General features: G+C 35.9%; 1 protein-coding gene across 1 annotated transcript; it reads left to right on the forward strand.

The window, feature by feature from the left end:
• The first annotated feature begins 11,231 nt into the window (after positions 1 to 11,231).
• On the forward strand, positions 11,232 to 12,766 carry LOC145093841 (protein LIGHT-DEPENDENT SHORT HYPOCOTYLS 3-like). Its single transcript, XM_079032095.1, has one exon. The coding sequence runs from the start codon at positions 11,770 to 11,772 to the stop codon at positions 12,355 to 12,357; it is 588 nt and encodes a 195-aa protein (XP_078888221.1). The 5' UTR covers positions 11,232 to 11,769; the 3' UTR covers positions 12,358 to 12,766.
• The last annotated feature ends 11,865 nt before the right edge of the window (positions 12,767 to 24,631 follow it).

A 24,631-nucleotide genomic window follows, 5' to 3' on the forward strand; every position in this document is an offset into this window, starting at 1 on the left:
CTCCTCCGCAGTCAACTGAAAAGCCCTCCCTCGAGCTCTCGGCGCCTCGGCCTTCACTGGCCGACTCTCGGTAGCTCTGATAACGGCAGGGGCAGATCCTAGAGATGCTCCCTGAGATGATCCTCGCAACTACGGACACTCCGCCTTCCGGTGTCCGGTCTGGTTGCAGTGGAAACAAACTGCAAATCCCCTGGGGCAGTCCTTAGCCATATGCCCCTCCTTGCCACACTTGTAGCAAGATCCTGCTCTGCAGACTCCCTCATAACCCTTGCCGCACTTCCCACAAGTGCGACCCTTCTGGCTCCCTGGTTTGGGATCAGCGGGCTTGGCCCGCTTGGCTGCCGGCTGAGACTGCGCCGGTCGCCGATCCCTCCCCTGAGACTCCGCCTCCTCCCTGGCCTGAGTCTCTAGCTCAATCTCCCTCTTCCGGGCATTTGCCTGAAGCTCGGCAAATATCTGGTACGAGGAGTTCGCCAAGAACTCCCGAATGTCTCGCCTCAAGATACTCATATATCGGCTCATACGTGCCTGCTCCGTAGACACGTGCTCAGGGCAGAACATCGCCCTCTCATGGAACATCCTGGTAATCACCGTAATAGACTCAGTACCTTGCTTGAGGGTCAGAAACTCCTGGGCCAGACGCTCCCTCTCCACCTGGGGAACGTACTCATCTCGGAACATAGTAGTGAACCTCTCCCAGGTCACCGTCGCAAGCTCAGCAGGCGGAAAGTGCGTCGTCACAAACTTCCACCAATCCTTCGCTCCCAAGCAAAGCTGGTTCAGCGCGAACCGAACCTTCAAATGCTCAGGAGATGAGCAAGTGAAGAAACACCCTCTATGTCAGAAATCCACCTCATACCTGCCACCGGGTCCTGGGTCCCGTCAAACTCTGGCGGTTTTGTGTTGCTGAACTCCCGGAACAGCAACGCATCACCACCTTGCGGCCTAGCGGCAGCAATAGCTGTGGTGGCCGCTGCAATAGCAGCCTCAGAAAGAGCGGCATAACGCTCGTCAAAAGTCTCAAACAGCGTGGTCTTAATAGACCCAAACATCTCTAGTATCTCTGCCCTGATGGCCGCAACCACCTCCTCGTGGATGATCTGGCGGATCTCCTCATCACTGGTACCACTGCTCTCAGGCATAACACGTGTCCTCACCATGATCTACCTCTGAAATACAGCATACGATAAATTAGATTCCACTCGAGCATACTCACACTCGACAACTCATCCCACATTGATCCTTTGTATTCCAAAGATTCTTACGTGGGCTGTACACCGCTCCGGTGCTTTTAGTAGTACGGGCCCAATACTACTGTCCACACCGTATCAGAATACACCCCAAGTCCTCCTCTTCGGATCCCAAATTCCAAGTACTCTATCATGCACAGGCTACTCTCTAATAGATCTCTCATAAGCCCCTCGCTGCTACCTACTCACTCTCAAGCATCTCATACAAGCTCACCTCTTCCTAGGCTAAGGCATCACAAATCAGGCCACTCTAGTCCTAATAGGAATACCTAGCCTACTCTAGCATGCGAATACATCATATCAATATCAATATCACATAACATGAGGGTACTTTGGGAAATCACCGTTCGGGCGCGGACCGATCGTACACACACTCTGCTCTGCGTTTTTCCAAAAATCTTTTACTCTTTTTGAAAATACTTCTCAAATCCTTAGTTTGAGTTCAAATACGTCTGAAGGTGTACTCGAATCCCTCAAACCAAGGCTCTGATACCAACTTGTAACAACGTAAATTTCAAAATAATTTTTCGCATAATATAAAAACATATTCCTTTAATTTTCATAAAAACATCAATGTTTGAAACTCCAATCAATGTCATACAAAGTATCCCAAGATCACATATCATAAAATCCCATGTGCGTGTATTGATCAAGCCGGCGCCTTCCCACGGTCATCACTAGTACCTGAAACAAATAACACCAACACTGTAAGCACAAAGCTTAGTGAGTTCCCCAAAATACCACACATAACACATATTAGCCACTCGAGGCTATAACTCTGTGGGTCCGTAGACCCTACTCTGTGAACCCACTGGTTCTAACTCTGGGAACCTTTCGGTTCCAACTCTATGAACATGCACAACATAAATCACATAGAAATAATGCAGTACAACACATAATATACATATAGCATACAAATACTCTGTCACATTACTCTGATTACCTACTCAAGGTAAAGTATAGTGAGAAGACTCACCTCGCGTATCTCGATACTCGCAAATCCCAGAAATCACTCGCGCTCGATCCTCCGAGCTATAATCCTCCTATAATACAATATATCTCTAATTAACACTTTCTCAACTAAGGTTGACTACCCCTATCAAGTCAACACTCGTCAACTCTGGTTAACGGTCAACGGTCAACTTTGACCGGACTCGGCGAGTGCACTAGAGCGACTCGGCGAGTCTATACGTGTTCACTGACTCCCTAGGATCCTCTCTTGACACGTCGAGTATTCTCCTAACTCGACGAGTCCCACCTGGCATGAATCGCGGGGCCACCACGACTCAACTCGCCGAGTCTCAAGAACAACTCGGCGAGTTCCAGCTTGACTCAGTCCACTCGACAACCCTCTCTGACTCACTGAGTCAACCCCCTTAACTCGACAAGACCACTTGCTGAGTGGTTAAGGACAATCTTCATGCTACTCGCCGAGTCTGTTCTTCAGACTCAGCGAGTCCATGCCATGCATCAACCCAAACTCGCTCCTAAGGTCAGATCCGCTCCATTAACTCATAGATCCAGTCCTTCCAAGCACATTCATCACGTAAAGTCACAATGTTGGCTACCATGCAACGCCTACAAGGCTCTTTTTGGTGAAATGACCTCTAAAATGGTAACCTAAGTCCCCAACTCAAAAGGAAAGGCATAAAGCAGGGCATTTGGGACTCTCTGGACCGACTAAGGTCCAGATCTAGGTACCATTTCACCAAGGGACCTCTCACACTCCAAATACAAGGCAAACAAGGCATGAAGAAACCCTAGATTTGGCCATATCAACAAAAACACGAGCATAAGTTCTGAATATTACCTCAAATAGCTTCCTCTGCCGAAATAGAAGTAGATCCAAGCGCCCCAACTCTCCTAGCTTGGCCTTCCTCTTCCTTTCTTGCAAACACACACAAAGATGGTGAATAATAGCCTCTTATCTCACTCCCAAGGACTCTCAGATGCTCTGGTGCTCTCAAGGTTGAAGGTAGCCGCAATGAAGGGCCATAAGGTCCTTTAAATAGGACTCAGGACCGGGAAATTAGGGTTTCATTAAACAGCGTGGACTCGCCGAGTCCATTCCCTTGGACTCGCCGAGTCCAGGTACGAACCCGCGTCCAAAACCGCGATCCTACTCGGCGAGTTTGAGCTACAACTTGCCGAGTCCCCTCACAAAACACCAAAAATATATGAATAAATAATACCTAGGAATTCGGGCTGTTATAGGTCTGAACATTTTAGACTTATTCTAGAAATGTTTAAACACACATATGTGTTATCTAAGGAATGGTGTATGAGTTCGAGAAGCTTAAATAAAGGCTTATCAAAGCGTCTCGGTTTTAGAAATATGAACTTTGGAAAAGAAAGTCAATAAGTAATTGGTTTCTAGATGTAACACCGTAAAATCTTAAATAATTTTTTGCATTTGTAAACACATTTTTAACAAAACCATTCATTCATAAAATGTCATAGCATCATGTTTTTGTTTCACAAAATATCTCCCAAGATCAAAATACATCTAATCCCATATGTGTGTGTACGAATCAAGCCGGCGCCTTCCCGCGGTCATCACTGGTACCTGAAACACATAACACTGAACACTGTAAGCATAAGCTTAGTGAGTTCCCCAAAATACCACACTAACACATAATAGCCACTCGAGGTTGTAATTCTATTGACCCTCCGGTTAATGTGTCTCAGTGGGGCCCTCCAGCCCCAACTCTCCGTGGGCCCTCTGGCCTTAACTCTAGGGACCCGAAAGTCCCAACTCTATAACTCTGAATCATGAATATCACATATCACAATAAATCACAACACATAAGTAACATGCAATCACACTGGCACATAACTCTATAGTACTCTGTCACATAACTCTATTACCACACTAGGTAAAGTATAGTGAGAAGACTCACCTCGGGTATCTCGGTAAATCTCTGGCTCGGTAAACGCTGGCCTAGCGTCCGCCTAATCATATGAAATAAACACTCTATTTAATATAACTCTCAAAGGCTAGACTATGCTCTTTTATGACACTCTCAGAAGGGTAAAAGACCATTTTACCCCTCTCATAACTCAAAGGCCCCACAATAGACCATACCCTATAAGTCAACCAAAAGTCAACTCTCCGGGTTACGCTGCGCGTACCAGATGTGTACGCTGAGCGTACCCAGCTGCATCTCAGAATCGGGGAATGCCACCCAGTACGCGGCGCGTACTAGGGATTACGCCCGGCGTACTCCCTTGCTTCAGCCCTTTAACTCTTGAGGTCTTAAACAGTTAATACCTACGTCCAAATTTTAGATCTGACCACATCTACGCCCCTTAATCCATAAAGTTTATGACTTTAAGCCTTTGCATGGCTGAACAAGTCACCAACTCCCACAATGATCCAACCTTTAACTCTAGAAGGCTTGTTACACATGCATGACTCCAAACTAACATCCAAGATGGAAACTTTATGGCTCTAAATCACTAATACCACTGAAAAGGGACAGATCTCGGACCATGGAGCACTTTACACTCATAAAGTCTCCACCTTTGGGGTTTTTAGCCCTAGAAAGGGCACATACATCAACAACCAAAAGAAGAGGAAAGTTTTGAACTTTATACCTCCAAGTGTAGCCCTTTTCTCTGTAGATCTCAGATCCAAAATGGCACCTCAAGATTTAGCTTCCAAGAACTCCCTTCCTTCTTCTTCACTAAGTCACTAAAGCACCACAAAGCTCAAATCAACACTCTCACACACTAAGGACGATGGGGCTCTCTTTTAGGGTTTCACTCACTGATATGGAGACTGAGAAATGAGCCTTAACACCCTTTAAATAGTGCACAAGATGGATTAGGGTTTTTACATCTGGGCTGGGTACGCCCGGCGTAACTCTAGGTACGCCCAACGTACCTTGGCGACTCCGCGTACAAATTAAGCGCATGAGTACGCACAACGTACCCCTCTGGTACGCCCAGCGTACTCACTTGCTATAATCCCTCCACTCAAGGACTAAACATGCCCACTCAACAAAGAACAAGGATGAAAGAAATGTACCTGAATCCCGGGGTGTTACACTAGAAGTCCAGCTAATTTCTAAATACGTGTCAAAGCTAGTGGGAACATAAATGTTATGCTAGGATAGATATAATCATCATGTTAGTGGGAGCATGATTATTATTATTTTAAGTATTTTAAGTTGGCAATATTAATTATAGAAAAACAAAAGTTTCAATTTGCAAAGTTTCATGAGTTGAAAAGTTATTTTTGCTATAATTAAGGGAGAGAATATTATACTTTGTTTCAAAATCTAAAGCTTAGGTTGAGAAATTTTAATAAATTTAGTCAAAGAATACATAGTATGTTCTTAAATTTTGATTATGATTATGGCATCCCTCTTCATACTTCGAATTGTGAGAACGTGACACATAAAGTATTATGGCAGAAGATTGATAAAGTATCATATCTTTATGTAAGACATTATGCATCGTGTCCCATACGCTTCGGGTATAGGATCGATTGCAAATGCTATAATATTTGACCATTCTAAAATTTTCCAAATGTCTAGCGCATTAAGAGGGAAAAAGGACTAGAATCGGTTTTGACTAAAATAATTAAACAACTATCAAAGGACAATCCAAAGTTCGTTGAGGATTGGTCGCTTGTGAGTAGTTGGAAGTATGCTATTGGATGGACCATATCGACATTATTATGAATAGATAAGATTCTATTAAGAATAAGTTGTCATATGGCAAATATGGAAACGTGTCCATATTGGGAGTTAGATGTTGAGAGTCTGTGCCTAGATTAGAAACTTTTATGCAAGAAGGATGTTCAAAGGAATGTACTTTGAATGTGAGACTTCACATCTATGGAATTATCTTGTAACAATTTCCGATAGAGTACTTTGTAATTTCATTGGCCAAGTGTTGGTAAGTTTTGTGCTATGACTTTGCGAAAGGATCGTTGCATAAAATGTTAGAATCTAGCATATTCTAGTAGTAGCAAGAACCTTGTGTTCTAACACTAATAAAAAGGATTGGAAATTGTGAAATGAGCATCATTGGAAAAAAATTTCAATTGATCTATTTCACAAAGTAAGGACCATGGGAAACAAAGTGTGCATGCTTGGAGCATGGGACAATTATTGTTATAATTCAAGTGATAGGTTGATTACTCGAAACATTATACAATGAATAATGTGTAATTAATATGGTGACTAAATAAAAGGAGTTTTATTTACACTCAAAAGTTTGGGGCCATATTGGATTCGATTATTATTGTGTTTCATATTTTGCAAGTTTTACTTCCCGAATAATATGATTGTTCAAACTCCACAGTCGCTCGCACTTTTGGAAGTAAGTAGTGAATTAAGACTATCATGAATTGGATTGCAGATTGTCTAAGGATAGACATAGCAATAGAATTGCTACACTATTCATAAGTACTCAGAGAGTGAGATTTGAGTATTGGATAAACCCACGCTCAGAGTATTACTTCATGGAATTCATCACGAGTAATAATGAGACGATAATATCTATGATCTTGAAACAAAGATATATGAGTTGTAATTTGCAAGTCAGCTATACATTGGTGATACGAAAACGCATCAGTAACTTGGTGTTATAAAACGTATTGTCATGTATGGTTTGATGAGTAAAAGATACAAGCATATCAGTCAATGTTTATTCGTTCCTTTTTTCCTAACGGAAAAAGCGATATCTGTGGGCCCCTCGCTGATTTGGTGTTGATTTTTGTGTTGGGCCCAACCAGGACTAAATTGATGTGTTCGATTAGAAGTCCTATATCATTACGAATCAAAAATCGGGAAACATAGATTCTAGACAAAGAGATTGATTGTATTCCATGTCTTATGTATAGGGATATCTAGTAGAACGAAGGGTCATGTGATCACTTATCTTAGGACACGTAACTGACTGGGTCAGAGTTCGGCAGCAGCTTTTGGAAGCTACAATTTGCTGGTCAAATTTAGAGGTCATACTAACAATTATAGTTATAGACTTATCCAAGTGGCAGACTGTTGGATTAGGTGTCTAAGCCCATAACTTTAACTGGTATGTACTTGAATTGATAGCAACACAGTCCTTTTGGGTTGCCCTCAAGCGTAGCAACCAGACAAGGAAATTATGAAAGGAGAGATATTGATTTATTATAAGATCAATAAATTAATATAAATGATTTATTAATATGTTAAAAGATTAATATATTGATTAGAAATCATAATGTTTAATTAATAGTTAGCCAGAAATTAATTAGAATTAATTTTGGGGTTAACTGTATTAATTATAAAGTGCAGGGAGTAGTTTGCAGTTATCTAATAGTTGAGTGGAAGGCTCCAGAACCCCCTTGGAAGAGGGTCGACAAAATCTATAGGGGAAGCCCTAATGATTTCGTCCATGGGGGCTTGGATAAGGCCCTTGCGTTTGCTTAAGCCCAAAGCAAGGAGCATTAGGGTTTTTCCCTAAACCCTAGATCCCTCAGCTATATAAGGAGCCTCCTGGTTCACATTTTGGGCACTCCTTCTTTTGAAGAAACCCTAGGCCGAGAATTGCGTACTCCCTCCCTCTCTCTCCTTCTACTTTCCTTTTTGCTAGTTCTTGGGTGTGATTCCATTAGAGGCATTACATTTGTGGTGCTAAGCTTCCAAGAAGATCAAGATCAAGATCAAGAGGATTATCAATTGTTTGCTATAACAATTGAAAGGTATGTAACTCCTAAACCCTAGTTTGTTATTTTTCGAAAATAGCCTCTCTCCTCTAGGGTTCTTATTTTGCAATTCAAAGTTATATGTTCAATAGTTAAAACATAGATCCAAAGTAGGTTGCATGTGAACATAGGAATTGCTTTTCTAGTTTATTTGTTTTACCCAAAACCCATCAATATTCATGAATGAGTGCGTAACGGTGCCTGTTCTACACCCACGGGCACCTTCGTCACTTCTAGCAGCACTACCTCCTCCGCCACCAAGCATCATCTTCACATATGACTAATCACTTTGTAAATAGACATGTATATAATCATTTATGATTTGACATGTATGTATAAATATGTATAATCATATTGGATTATACATCTCCGACATATAATCATTTTTTAATTAGGCAAATCGCGTTGCACCGGTATATTGGAGTGTTGGAGTGGCAGATGTAAAAGATTTAGCTGATGTTTAATATCAAAATCTTTATTTTTGTATAATCTTAATGGAATTGTTCTCTCTCTCTCTCTCTCTCTCTCTCTCTCTCTCTTTATATATATATATATATATATATATATATATATATATAGGCTTAGGTTATTCTATTCAAAGTAATTATTGTGTTATTGTATGCATAAATGTAGGCCAATCATTTTACTTATTTTAAGAAAGTGATTAATACATCTTATTTAATTAAATATAATTGAAAAATACTATCTAATTTAACTAGAAGGGTATTTTAGTCAGTCAACATAGACTTAATAAAGGAAATTTGCGTATTTTAAGGGATCAAAAATTTTATTAATTTTAAAAATTTGATTTTACAAATTATAAAGTTTTTAGTTCGGACATTCTGACAGAATATGTTTGAGTATGTTCCAAAATAACAAAATTTGTTGTAGAATAACAAAGTTCTCGAACCATCAATTGAAGAATTAAAACAAAAATTACATTAATTATTATAGAATACATGTAACATTTGCTAAGAATTACATTTATTTTTAAAGAATAAAACTAAAAAAACTTTCAAATCGGGAAAAAAAAACATCAAAATCTAACAAAGACACTAATACATTCTAAAGGAATAATGTTGTTAAGAATCACTTTCAATTCGATGGTCCATTCTTCAAGCATCAGCTGATTCTGTGGAAACAAATCAAATGCATAAATCAGTGAGAAAAATATCCATATTCCATTCCAACATAATTGGAATTCGTGATTCCGTTCTGATAGAATTGTAATTCAAGATTCAATTACGGTATGCATTCTATTAGAGCAGGTTGATTTTTCCGGGGAGAATCTGAATCATTTGGTTGTTGCTATTGTTGTTGCAATGGGAAGTTGTGCCCTTAGACCATAACATACACTCAATGGATCACTTGTATAGATACACAATTCAGTTTTGATCTTTAAGTTAAATAAAAAAAAATACAATCAATTTTGTCCCAATTTTCTAATTTAGTTATGCAGAATTGACAACAATCAAGAATATACTTATAATTTGTAAGGTTCTTCTAAATTCCAAACCAATACTTTTCACAAACACTTGGAATGCAAAAATCAAAGACTTCATTTGAAGCTAGACCCATTACATTAGAAAGAGACATACAAGGATTTGAGGAGGGATTTGATGAGTATGTTTCTCCAATCACAATATGCCGATTTCATTCATCATCACATTAACTATAGCAAACATTTTGGATCTAAAGTCATGGTTTTGATCTAAGGATTTGAGTTTCTAAATTTAATCCCATCGTAAGATTATGAACACGCAAATTAACAAGTCCCACTACTTCTAATCACAATAAAGCAGTAATACATGAATATTTCACTAGAAGAAACTTAAAATCACAATTAACTAAATCAGTGATTAGTCACATAAGTTATTAAGGGATATGATGAAGCGAAGACTTGTAAACAACCGCGTTCAATCGAGCAAACCTACACAGAAACCAATTTCAGAATACAAAGAATTCGTGAATCCTGTTTGATGTAAGAGAAAATGAAAGACGACTGAAAGTACTGGGATTGAACACTGAAGCAATTGCTTTGAGATTGTAATAGACGTAAGAAATACAAACCTCCAGTGCGTGATTCAACTGATTGAAAATCACAAGAGAGCAATCAGAGCGCTTCATAAAACACTCAACAACACCAACACAACAGTTCTGAGAAGGATCACAAACTGGAAGCACAATATAAGCCAATAATTCGCACTCCATAGCTGAGCGAACCAGTGGACACCCCTGGTGAGCTTTCAGATCAAGAACTATCTCCGACAATTGGTTCTGGAACGCGTTGGCTGGTGCACCAGTAATGATCATTCGATCGTCTTCTACATCATGCTTATCGACATCAATATTATACCGATACTTGAGAGAAGATAACCTACTGAGACTCCCGATCTCATCGCTAAACACGAGAACAAGTACCGAAGTCGCTTTCTCAGCCCCCTTGCAATCGATCGAAATGTTCCGCTCTATGAAGAACAAAATGAAGGGCAAACCCACAAAGGGTCGCTGGTGTTGAATTGTTCAATTTAGGGTTTTCAGAATCGGGTTTTTAGATAAAGAGGGGAACAAGATTTAAACTGGAGAGATACCATGATTCTAGGAATTATTTTTGGAAGTTATTAATCAAATGACTAAATTATCCTTATTTATTTATTTAATTATTTAATTTTTTATTTAATTTTGATTGGCCCACATTTATGTATACGATAACACAATATTTAGTTTAAACAAATAAACTTTTATATATATATATATATATATATATATATATATATATATATATATATATATATATAATATTAAGTTAATAAATACAAATATCGATAGAATATACATTAAATAATTTTTTCAATCATCAATCATAGTAGGTTGATAACTTTTAGGTTTATTGTGATGAAGATTTTAAGATAAAACTAGTAAATGAATGTATTAATAATGAAATGAAAGATTAGACATAAAGCAATGGTGTAAAAACAGATAGAAATAACAAGAAAAGTAAATCTTTAGATAATAAAAATATTCGTGATTATATTCGATATATTGTATATGTAGATATTGAAAGTTTAAAACACAAGAGATTCATATAGTAAACTTTGTAAATCAATAGGTTAACTGTGTACGTACCTATTGACTTTTAACTCCGGTGACTCTTTCTAGTTTACAATGTGCTTCTAGAAAAATAGAATTTATTCTGGTTCATATAAACATAACGTTACATAAGTTGTACGTAACAGTAAAAACGTAGATTGAAAGAATATTTTTCTCTCTGATAGGTATAGTAGCATATTTGTGAACTCCACTTCTTTTTCCAACAACCATCCATCATCTCCAAAGCTTACTGTCAACCTCTTTTCATTTCCACAAAAGCCCTAATTTCAAACCTTTTTTTTGGACGATTGCACCATCAATTATCCATACCCTCCTTCTTTCTCTCTCTAGTACTTGCACTTGTATACCCTTTTCTAGGTAAAAAGAAAGAGAAATAACTGCATATTTCTGCCAATCTTTCATTCAACACTTTCTTATTGACAAAACTACAAAACCCAAAACCAAGTCACTGCAGTTGATCTTCTCTAGCTTGTTTTTTCTAGCGTAAAGATTCATTCTTCATAAACTCTGAATCTTGATCTACACTCTCATGCTATCTTCTTTATCTACTTCGTTTACCACTTCGAGAATCTTGTTGAAACCCTAAAGTACCATCCAGACCTAAAATTAGGGTTTCTTTTTTCTTGAATACCTATTGTTTTCTGGTGAAATCCTAGATTGGATTTAGCTGGATCTATCTTTTTTGTTGTAGTCAATTATATATTAAAGATGGAAAAATATCACTCTTTTACAATGGATGTAGCTCAAGTACAAGATGTTGACTCGATCATCACCACGAACTTTAACGCAAATATGTTGAGCCCAACAGCCTCTTCATCCTCGCCAACTTCTTCTTCCCCGGCCACCACACTCAGCCGCTACGAGAACCAAAAACGCCGTGACTGGAACACTTTTGGACAGTACCTACGTAACCACCGTCCGCCGTTAACACTTTCCCGGTGCAGCGGTGCACATGTTCTTGAATTCCTCCGGTACCTCGACCAGTTTGGCAAGACAAAAGTCCATACGCAACTTTGTCCGTTCTTCGGCCATCCCAATCCACCAGCACCTTGCCCCTGCCCCCTCCGTCAGGCATGGGGCAGCCTTGATGCACTCATCGGCCGTCTCCGGGCAGCGTATGAGGAGAACGGAGGGAAGCCGGAGACTAACCCATTTGGAGCTCGTGCTGTCAGGCTTTATTTACGTGAAGTTAGAGATTCTCAAGCTAAAGCAAGAGGGATAAGCTATGAAAAAAAGAAGAGAAAACGGCCGCCGCAGCTGCCACAGTCGCTGCAGCCGCCTGCTCCACTTTCTTGATCAAGTTAGCTGCTTTCTAGTCCGAAAAGAATTCTACCCAATTAAATACCCATCGTCATATGAATGGGTATATATTAACTTTAAACTCTTTCAATTTCTTGAATTGTATGTCCCTAAATTATCATGCCTGTGGTATTACTGTTGTTATTAGACGATTCACATAATTGCCACTGTTGATGACAGAAAAAAAAAATGAGATAAGAAAAGGTAAGAAGCAGTGATTTCAGTTGTAGTTAAATTGCTACTGCTGGGTCTAATTCTGTATACAGCCTTCTAAATCAAACACCCGTGTGTGACTTCGTTAGTTTTCGATGATCAAAGGTTTGTAATGAACGCAATGATGGTAATTATTTAAAGTGTAAGTTTGTGATTTTTAAGATTTTCTTCTAACGTTTGGGGTTTTTCATTCTGATAAGTACCAGAAATTCTGTCAATGACACCCCTGGCAAGATAAAAAGAAAATAAAATATATATTTAATGTTATTTATTTTATAGAAAGTATTGTTATTTCAGTCTTTCACAGAAGAATCAAAATATTTGTTCGGAAATTAGTAGTTTTTACTTTTTATTACTATTTAATTATTGATAAATTAACATACATAGTTGTGACATTGATATAGATGCCTGATATGAAAAGTATTTAAAAGAAATGTAACTACGTACTTAACGTTATAGGCAGAGTTCTATGTACATGTACTTGTAAGAAAGTCATTCTCATTTAGAAATGATGTCGATTTAACGTGTCGTGCATGTGACAATGATAATGAAATTCAACTGTGAATGTAATAATGTTATATTTTCATATAAATTGTTTTAGAAGTCTTAAATGATACAATAATGTGATGCGTAGATTTTTTAAGGCTGATCGTCTATGCTTAATTAGATTTCTACCAAATCATTTTAGTTGGAGTTAACTGATACAAATTTATAATAATACTCCAAAGATAATAATAACAGATGTTTTCTTCTCTTTTCATGTCATATTGACATGATGTAACAATTTTATTAATTCTGCAGTATAATAACATCTTGTTTTTGTTCATTTGTGTTTATTTTAGTATGTTAAACCAAATTTTTGTTTATAAATGATATCTTGTTATTTGAAGAAGTTAATCAATTTTGTTGCCAATGATCTTTTGTAATTAATGTATTTAAGCAGTTGTAATTTGCTCTAGTGTTCTATATATCTAATGTTTCAAGAATTTTTTTTATTAATTCATCTTATATATAATCTCAGTTATATATTTGTTTTCACTATACTAATGAAGTTTTAAGAAAATGTTTAACCAAAGCAGTTAATCTAAGTCATGATTTAAAAAATTCTCATCATTCCACTATTTTAACTTCTAAACAAATGACATCTCTAGTGGTTGATTTTTTTCAATAGATTTAAAAAAATATATAACTAATCTATCATCATCTATCTAAAATGGTCTAAAACACTCTTATTTAAATAATGATTTTTTAAACATATATTATATGTAAAATATCACACACAGACAAAAATATATAGACAATAATGTCGAATCTTTATTTTATATCTATAAAAAATGACAAATCAATACGTCATAAAAAGAACTACAACAGTCTAATATCTGAAAGAAAGAGTTGAACGGAAAAAAAATATTGGTTTGAACTAAAAGTAGGTATGAGGATTAAGGTGTTGAAAATATAAAAACGATTTGGATTATTTCCCTATGTTTCAATTTATATACACATCGTTTTTCCATCTTTTTTTTTTGGTTTTTATAAATTTGTTGAAGATGTATACTTTTAGTTTGCAATATATATGTTTGGAATAATATGAGAACACAAAGTGATGTCCAAATTTAATGTAATACAAAAGAAATACAAATAAATAAAAATAGATTATTATAGAATCATCATTATTAGGTAGCGTCTTTTCCTTAAGATTCTAAGTATTAGTTGATAATACATGCATCTCATACATCCATATGTTTACGGTTCACCGTGTCTTTCATTTAGACGAATGAAGATTAGACTTGAGTAGAATGCGAAAATTCATAAAACTAATGAAAGCTTAATCTTAAAGAATAGCCTTCAACATAATAATGGAATTAATACATATGTACAACAACATATTGTCATGAAATCATAGCACCTAAATTAGAATCGGTTTCTGTTTTTTGATTATTTCGGTATGTTAACAAATGCAAACTCTCTATAAATATGTTTATCTAAAGTAATAAGAAAATAAATGAACATTATATATATATATATATATATATATATATATATATATATATATATATATATATATATATATATATATATACTTTTTATGCCTATAAATATTCCTATCCAATAAAATTATGAGAAGTGTCATCATTCAATATTTTTTAACTAACTCATTAAAGCAATATTAAGAATATATTAAATAAAATTAAATTTAATGATGATTTGTCATAATTTTAATGGGTAGAAATAATTGTATGAATAAAAGGTATGATGATATTTAATTTCTCATAAATATATAATAGGTTTGTAGGTTTTGTACACAATCTTTTATTATATAGTTATTTAAAATAACACAATATTCTAAAAAAATGGTCAATTTTTATTAACTAATGAAGAAAAATATAAAAACAATATCTATTATGAAATACTAAACAAAAATTAAATACTTCTATCCTAGTTAATAATGTATCATAAGCATCAATTATATATGATAATTACAAAAACTACTTTTACTTTGTTGTTAATATCAATATTTTTTATAGAATACAAAATTTTATGAATTTTGATATATTATGGTGCATATGATTCTAGATAAAAAAATATACAGCCTTAACTTCAGGCGTGGATACATTGTATGTTGACGTTTACGATTGCAACATTGGTTTCTTGTATGAGACACTTTTGTATTGAACTTTTATCCTTTTCATCTCTTTTTATCTGTCACTCTCTCTCTCTCTCTTTCTCTCTCTCTCTCTCTCTCTCTCTATATATATATATATATATATATAGAGAGAGAGAGAGAGGGAGAGAGAGAAAGAGAGAGAGATAGATGTTCAAATGTTTATCATATATATTGTATGTTAAACGAATGCACCAATCAAAATTTAGAAAAAATAAAATTATTTTTTAATCAAATAAAGATAGATATTAAATGATTTTCATAATTATATGTATATTAAATCATATATATACTTATAATTTTTTTATATGGAAACTAATTAAATTCGTCACTAATGTTAACAATAATATTTTTTCAGAATGAATTCTTATTTAGAAGAATGGGAGTGTGTTCTAGTAGAATAAGAGTGTATTCTAGTAAAATACACTCACGTTGTTCATATTCCATGCAATTTTATTGTATTTTAAGTGAGTGAGTGCTGAAACAAAACACGAACCCATACATAAAACCTACATGCGAATTCAATTTGAAAAAATGTTATTGCTGATATTAATGACGAGTTTAATTTGTTTCCACAAAAAGAGAATTATAATTATAGATATCATTTAATATACATACAATTATGGAAACCGTTTAATATCTACCTATATTTAATTAAATAATTATTTAATTTTACTAAGTTTCTATTGGTGCATTATAACACACAATAAATGTAAGAAACACATTAACCTAGCACTATATATATATATATATATATATATATATATATATATATATATATATATATAATTTTCTAAACCAATTAAAACTTTTCTCTACGCTTTAAAAATCATTTATTTATATTTGTGCAAAATCCCAGTATAAAAGATGATTTTGATTACAAATGTTTATTTCCAAAATGTTAAAACCCTAAGAATGTCATAATTAATACATATACATATATTATAGACTTATAGTGTAAAGACCTAGTGGTCCTGAATACTATTGCAGACTGTCTCTTATCGCTCAACATCTTAATCAAGTTTCAATGGCTTAAGTCTTGATACATGTGATGCATATGAACTGAGTGGGTCAGGTTGGGGAAACCTAATGAGTTACATAGGGATTTCAATCACATGATATTGATAAGATAATATTCTTTAATTATCATACTCGCAAAAATTGTCTTACATTCCTGCTTGTCTATTCCTACCGATCATCACTGATCCTAGTCCTAGATTATCAGGGATAAATTATCTCGTTTGATGAACCTTTAAAAGATTGACTACACAGTTAGGGCTGCCTATGCCTATGTAAGTCTTAAAGGCTTATGGACCGTCAGAGTATTTAATGAATATGGTTTTCTAATTCATATATGTTTATGAGTAATGAGATCACACTAGCAACGTAATTCACGAGACCGTCTAAAATGATCAGGTGTCGTCATCTACTCTATGGGGTGGTGTGAACGAGAATAAGGCTGAGCACATCTACTTAGAATAATATGAACAAGTAGATTACAATCAAATAATGTCATGGAAGATACGATCATACTAGATGACCATACAAGAGTAAATAAGATTTATGAGTTCATTAACCCGCCTATAGATACCGCGTCAGATACCGCCTATAGATACCGCGTCAGAGAAGAGTCAGTTTGGCTCTGACCAATGAGGTCAGGATACCATAATCAACAGCCTAAACTGCAAACCTAAGTAATGAACAAATATGATAACGCAACCAGTCATATCACATACAAAACAGTAAAGATATATACATGCCACACTTGTGAAACCTTTTACATACAGACTTGACACAACTTTACAATCTATGAGACTAAATAGGTTTGTTCGCTTTATAAATTAAAAACTAGATTTATAATTTTAATGAGTTTATTTTATATAATATCCTTAGCACATCAAGTTTTTGGAATCCTTGTCGGGGAATGGATTTCAACTACTATTACTTTATCTAGTTATAAATTAATCGATCCATTACGAAATGATAGTTAATTTGTTTTTTTGTGTGATTTTAGTTTTAATCTTTCATTGGTAACATTTTTATTGTAGGAAAGGTATTTTTATATTATGGTGTGCAAGAATTTTAAGAAGTTCAATTGTGGGGTCATAACCAAAGAAATCTAATCGAAAAAACTAGAGTATATTTTTCAGACAAATGTCACACCACGACTACAATTGTTGTGCCACAAATAAGCATTTTATTCATTGGACACTATGCAATTTTACCAACCGCACCATGAATTTTTGCCGGATGCAACAAATCCCTTAATCTATATGAATGGATTTGCCAATTGCAAGAGATTAGGGAATTCTTGACCTTATTAGTTTACTAATTTGGTAATTCATCCAAATCAGACCCCACATTGTAGTATAGCAAGGCATTCTTGGGTATTATTAGCATAAAGTAAACATCATAAGGTAGCAAAAAATTCAACAGATTTACCTAAGTGCACATACATCTTAGAATCTAGGTTTTAATAGTTATAACAACATACTTTAAAAATAAATAAAAGAAAGAAACTACTAACCTCTTTTATTTCTTGATTGTGATCTTGTAACTGCCACTTCGTTTCAAGGATGAAGGATAGAACGTAGCACCTCTCTAATGGAATCAGACCCACAACACCAAAAGCAAAAAGAAGAAACCGAAAACCGGGGTTTATATGAAAATAACCAACCCTAGGAGAGATATTGAGATATTCGGCTTAGGAGAGAGAGAGAGAGAGAGAGAGAGAGAGAGAGAGAGAAAGTAGGGACAATTTTCTTAAAAGACTAAAAAACTTTAGGGATTACCCTTACCAATTTATTTATAGGTTGCATACAAAATCGTAAAAGGGATCAAATTTTAGGGGCCCATATATATATATATATATATATATATATATATATATATATTAGTCAGGGCTCTACCAAGAAGTTTAGATGTAAGCACTAAATCATTGAGGGGCCCATATATATTGCTTCCTAGTTAGTAGAAGGAACAAATAAAATTTGATTACATAGTTTATGTTTATTCATAAAATCATACATGGAAATACCCTTTATGAGTACCTGCTATGAATAGCGTTGGAGCACAACAATGCACAACTGATTTTGTAAACAAAACCCTAAATATGTATCTTGGTTGATGAATAAAACATATTTTCATCTTAGAATTAGTTGTGACTAAATCCATGAAGTGATCTCTTAGTGCAGGTTGTTCTAATACTTAAAATATCTACTTTCAAGTACTCACATAGTGTTAGCATAATTTCTATGTAATGTCCAATATCGTATGGTCCAATCAACTAACACTCATCATAGTCTTAAATCACACACCCACTTCCTACATTATGACCGACTATGGAAGTTTGAATATAATTACAAAATTTGGAAATAAGGTCAAAAACATGCAAAACCGAAGCATAGTATTTGAATTAACGTAACTTTAATAGAGACAAAAGCTTTTTGTTAAGACTCTTCAAAATACAGATTAACACGATTACAATTCATACTGTTATATGTTTCATAGTAATTCAAACTAACAACTAAACTATTACATCAAATCACTATCTAGTCCCATGCCTATGCTCGTTGCATGACCATCATGTTTCTGTTTTGATAGTGGCTTCTTGAATGGGCCGAGACGATTCTCCTCAAATGATACCTTCTTCAAGCCGATGTCTCTATCTTCCACTCTATGTAGAACGTAGTCGTAATTTCTTAGTATGTGCCCTGAATTACCATGGTACTTGGGCTATCTAGTCAAGGCGATTGCACCATCGTTATAATAGTAGATCTTCGTAGGCTCTTTGATGGTTTATACAACTCCAAGATCACAAATGAAGTATTTAACCAGGTAGCCTCTTTTTCTGCTTCACATGCTGCAATATACTCACACTCACATGTCGAGTCTGACACCGTCTTCTATTTGGAACCTTTCCACGTAACATTTGCTCTATTCAGCAAAAACACCCAACCTGACAACGAAAATGAGTTGTCCCTGTCACTCTGGAAACTTGCATCTGAATACTCTGTAAATCGCAACTCCTTTCTTACTCCATATACCAATAACATATCCTTAGTTCTTTTTAGATACTTGAGGATATTCTTTATCTCCATCCAATGACTATCGTTAAGATTCTCTTGATATCGACTCACCATGTTTAGAGCATGTAACACCCTTTATTAAAACCTTTCAAAATAATTTTAGAGTTTTAGTTTGTAGAAAAAAAATTCCAAAGGCTCTAAAGGAAAGAAATCATTTCTGGAGATCCGGAAATCCTAACTTCATTTATCAAGAAAAATCATCAAATAAATGCAAATGTCTCTTCACATGAGAACCTAGAAACTTTTCAAAAACTTAGTCTTAGTATCCACAGGTTTCAAAACAAAAAGCTTTTCAAAAACCGTCTTTTTCAAATCGAGTGAAAGCTTCGAAGAAGTCAAAGTCTCACTTCTCTCCTAACAAGAACGCTTCACATTTAGCCAAGACATCGAAAGATGTTAAGGGCAAAGGAAAAGTAGTTTCTAAGCCTAAAATTCCTTTCAAGAGGTCGGAAAATAACCCAAAAAGAGTTGAGAAGAAGTTTTTCAAGCAACAAATCCAAGATAAACAAAGGAAAATATCCACAAAGGATAAGAACTTAAAAGATATTAGGATCAATATTTTTCAAATCATAAAGAAAGATAACTCCACTTGGATTAAACGATCTTATTTAGTTGACATTACAATTACTTTTCCTGTTTCTATGAAAGCCTCACGTGAACCCAAACAACTTTGGGTTCCTAAATCTCTTTGATTTTTGTAGGTGATTTGTGATGAGCAGTTTGACTCTGAATGGTACATTAATAGTGGTTGCTCACGTCACATGACAGGATGGAGTAAGAGTCAAATACGAAAATAACTCTCTTGGGGAGATTAAGGGCTATGGAATGATTACGAATGGAGAATTATCTATTCGAAAGGTAGCATATGTGGAAGGCCTACAACACAACCTAATCGTGTATCACAATTGGTTGTAGGCAAAGGCTTGAAAGTGTCGTTCGATGATGAAGGATCGGAGATAATTGAGAAGAAATCCGAAACTATGTTGTTGAGGTCCAAGGGAAAAGGCAAGATGTATCCACTTAATCTGAATCCCATCAAAGGAAAGCCAACCATATGCCTTCTTACGAAAGCACCTTCGGATGATACTTGGCTTTGGCACCGAAGGCTCTCACATCTCAACTTCAAAGATATCAATAAACTCGTACTTAGTGATCATGTGCGAGGGCTACCATTGATGAAGTTTGAGAGGGATCATCTATGTGCGGCCTGGGAACTATGGAAGCAAAGAGGAAAGCGTCAGTTAGCAATAAAAAACACTAAAGTGATCGAGCCACTTGAGCCTTTACATGTTGATCTCTGTGGCCCATCTGCCATCGAAAGTATTGGTGGTAACAAGTACATTTTATTTATTATTGACGATTTTCCAGATTTATGTGGGTGTATTTTCTTAAGTATAAATTAGAAGCCACATCTAAGCTCAAGGAATTTATAAAGCAGATCGAGCTTCAACTACAAAAGCTGGTTCGTAACATTCGCAGTGACAATGGATCGGAATACAAAAACCAAGCGTTTGAAGAATTCCTGACCGAAAAAGGAGTAGCTCACAATTTTTCAGCTCGTTACAGTCTTCAACAGAACGGGGCGTTGAAAGGTGAAACCAATCTCTGTTTGAAGCTGTGAGAACCATGCTATCATTTGCGAACCTGCCACTCTACTTTTTGGCAGAAGCTATTGGCACAACCTGTTTCACACAAAACCAATATTTCCTGAATAAACGATTTTCCATTACCCCTTATGAAATTCTTAATAAAAGAAAACCTAATGTTAATTTTCTTCCATGTCTTTGGTTCTAGGTGCTTCATTTTTAATTATAAGGAACAAAGGAACAAATTCGATGAGAAAAGCTTACGAAGGAATTTTCTTGGGGTATTCTTTAACGTCGAAGGCATATTGGATTCTAAATGAAAGATCAAAAAGAATCGAAGAGACTTACTATGTCACCTTGATGAAACTTATCTTAAGAAGTATCAGAAGGTCGACTCCCAATTAGAGGAAATCTTTCCCGTGAAACATCCAATAACAATTCCTCTCTCTAGCCTTTATGAGGAATTCATGAACCTCTTTGACGAACCTGACAAGGCGATCTCTTCAGAATCCAAGGAAGCAGATAAAAAAGAAGACGAATTGAAAAAGATTATTGATGATGCTACGAAAGATATGGAACATGAGCAGCCCACTCTGAAAGACTCTAAAATTCCATCTCAATCACAAGCTGTGAATGCTACACCACAGGGGGAGGATTTTTATTCAACCTCCTCACCTCATACACATGTTCAGGGGGAGAATGAAACCCCTTATATCAGCTTAGAACCACCATCCAGGGGGAGGATTCAACTATGAATGAAGAGCCAACTCCATCATTCGAGGGGGAGAATGAAAATACGAATGATGATTTGGATGATCAATCTGAATTTGAAGAAATAAATGTCGAATTGGATCCATATTATGATCCAAACTATCCTCATCTAACCAAATGGACCGGGGATCATCCCAGAACACAAGTAATCGGAGAAGCCTTTGCAGGAGTTCTTACAAGGGCATAACAAAAGGCGAAGAAGACTGCATTCTTATCTAAAGTGGAATATTACATGTTTAATTCGTTTATCTCCAAAATTAAACCCAAAAATGTTCAAATTGCTGTTGATCATTCTAATTTGGTGCATGCAATGCAAGAGGAAACATCCGCACCAGTATCAAGGCTGGAGTCAGTTCGCATCTTCCTGGCATATACATAACATAAGCACTTTGAAGTCTATCAAATGGACGTTAAGTGTGCCTTTTTGAATGGGGAATTAGAAGAAATAGTGTATGTGGAACAACCACTAGATTCATGAATGAAAAATATCTGAACCACTGTTACATTCTTGACATAGTGGTCTATGGTCTGAAGCAAACTCCACGAGCCTGGTATGAAACTCTTATTAGATTTTTAAAACAGTCTAAATTTAAACAAGGCTCGGTCGACCCAACTTTCTTTCGCAAGAAAGATGGTAACCATTTGATAATTGTGCAAATTTATGTTGATGACATCATTTACGGATCTACTAATCCTAGATTAACTATTGAGTTCCGAAAGTTGATGGAAACTAAGTTTAAGATGAGCTCAATGGGTCAGATTAACTTTTTCCTTGGTTTGAATATAAGACAGAGTCAAGAAGGAATATTTATCAATCAGGAGGCTTATATGAAGACCTTACTTGCGAAGTTTGTTATGGTGGGAGATTTGAAGGTGAAGGTTCCAATGGGATTCAGAACTAAGCTAACACCATCTTTGGACAAACCAGCTGCAAATATGACACTCTATCGTCAAATGATTGGGTCATTGATGTATTTAACAGCTAGTCGTCTAGAAATTATGATATCTATTTGCTATTGTGCTAGGTTTCAAGCCAACCCTCATGAACCCAACATGACCGTTGTGAAGAACATCTTCAGGTATCTAAAACGAACATCCTCTCTTGGAATTTGGTACCCATCTAGTTCGGGGTTCTTTGTACAAGAATTCTGTAATGTTGATCTCGGAGGTTGCGATCTTGATCGCAAAAGTACAACTGGATAGAGATGCACAAACCCAGGATCCGATCCGATCCGATCTGGTCAATAATCCGATCCGGTCAACAATCCGATCTGGTCCAATCCGATCCGAATCCGGTCAAAATCCGATCCGAATCTGGTCAACAATCCAAATCCGATTTGAAACCGGTTTGATCCGAATTTTGTTAGCTTTTACCAAATTTTCTGACGGTTTAAGAACCGGTTTTGTAGAATCCGGTTTGTGATCCAGGGGTTAATCCAATTTCGAGTCCGAAAAGCCAAACCGGTTTGAATCCGGTCACCGGTTTAATCCGATCCGGTTTGGTCAAAACCGGTTTTGACCGAAACCGGATTTCGGATCGATCGGTTTCATTTCGAGGATCCGGATTTTGTGTGGATCTCTAAAACTGGAGGATGTCAATTTCTTGATGACAAACTCGTCAGTTGGCAATCAAAGAAATAGACCTGCGTTTCCCTATCAACCACCATAGCTGAATATATTGCGGCCGCCTCCTGTACCTCGCAGGTGATATGGATTCAAAGTCAGTTAAGGGACTATGGCATAAACATGAAAATAATACCCTTACACCGCGATTTTGAAAGCGTCATTCGCATCTGTCACAAACCAGTGCAATACTCCAAAACCAAACACATCGCACTGAGGTATCACTTTATTAAAGATCACGTGGAAGATGGAAATGTTGAGATACAATTTGTTAGATCTGCTGATCAACTGGCCTACATCTTTACTAAATCCTTACCAAAACAAACCTTTAATTGCATTCTTCAAGGCTTAGGAATGATTGAAGCTGAATCAGTTCCGAAACCACCTTCGCACTGGGAAAAGTATTGATTGAACTGCGAATGGGTGCGAATGCTCGTAGTAATTCATAGTCAACTGTTCATCCGTGAAATTTCATAGTTATTCGTAGTCTACTGTTCATCCACGAATGCTCGTAGTGGCTCGCAGTCCATTGTTCATTCGAAGGTTCGAAGCTTCTTGTATACTTTTGTATATTTCATGTGTTTTTACTTATTTAATTTTTCTGTTTTTATTTCTTTTCAGAAAGTTCAAAATCCAAAAATATTTTATTACTTTATGTTTGTATTTCCTTTTCAGAAAATTCGAAAATCCAAAAATACTTTCTATTTATTTTTTATTGTATATAACATCAAAATTAATAGATAATTGAGCAAGACGAACAAATTATATCATGATAATCTCAATTACGAATGATGAGGCAGGTATTGAATTTCTAATCTTTACACTAGTTAGGTGTCATTAGAAGCATGTTGCTGCATGTAGTCCGAAGCCTCTGAGACTCTATGTTTGAAGCCTTAATGAATTGATAATACCAATCATTTCTTCCCAATCAGACTGAAATTCACATAAGTCATTGAGCTGCCTTACTCTTCTCACACTGAGTTAAGAGTTGACTACTTGGTCACTTTCGTATAGCAGAGGTACATTTCTCTTCAGAACCATCTCCAATTTTTTTTTCCATCATATTCGTTTTCACAATCGCAGCCCTTGAGACTCTCAGAAATTACAACTGATGTTTATGGTTGCACAATCACTATGTTTATAATCTTAAATTCTCTATAACAAAAAATTTAGTGAAACCCAAAATCCAACACATATTTATGCATTGACGGTGAACAATTTAAAAGTTCTAGATTAATCACCATGGAATTAACGAAACTCCACTTTTGTGATTTGTACCTTGAAATCTATTTTTATTTTTGCGAGATATTAATGAAATGTTCTAGACC

This window comes from Lactuca serriola, chromosome 3, assembly GCF_051521515.1.
Source record: "Lactuca serriola cultivar US96UC23 chromosome 3, Lser_US96UC23_V15, whole genome shotgun sequence".
Lineage (NCBI taxonomy): Eukaryota > Viridiplantae > Streptophyta > Magnoliopsida > Asterales > Asteraceae > Lactuca > Lactuca serriola.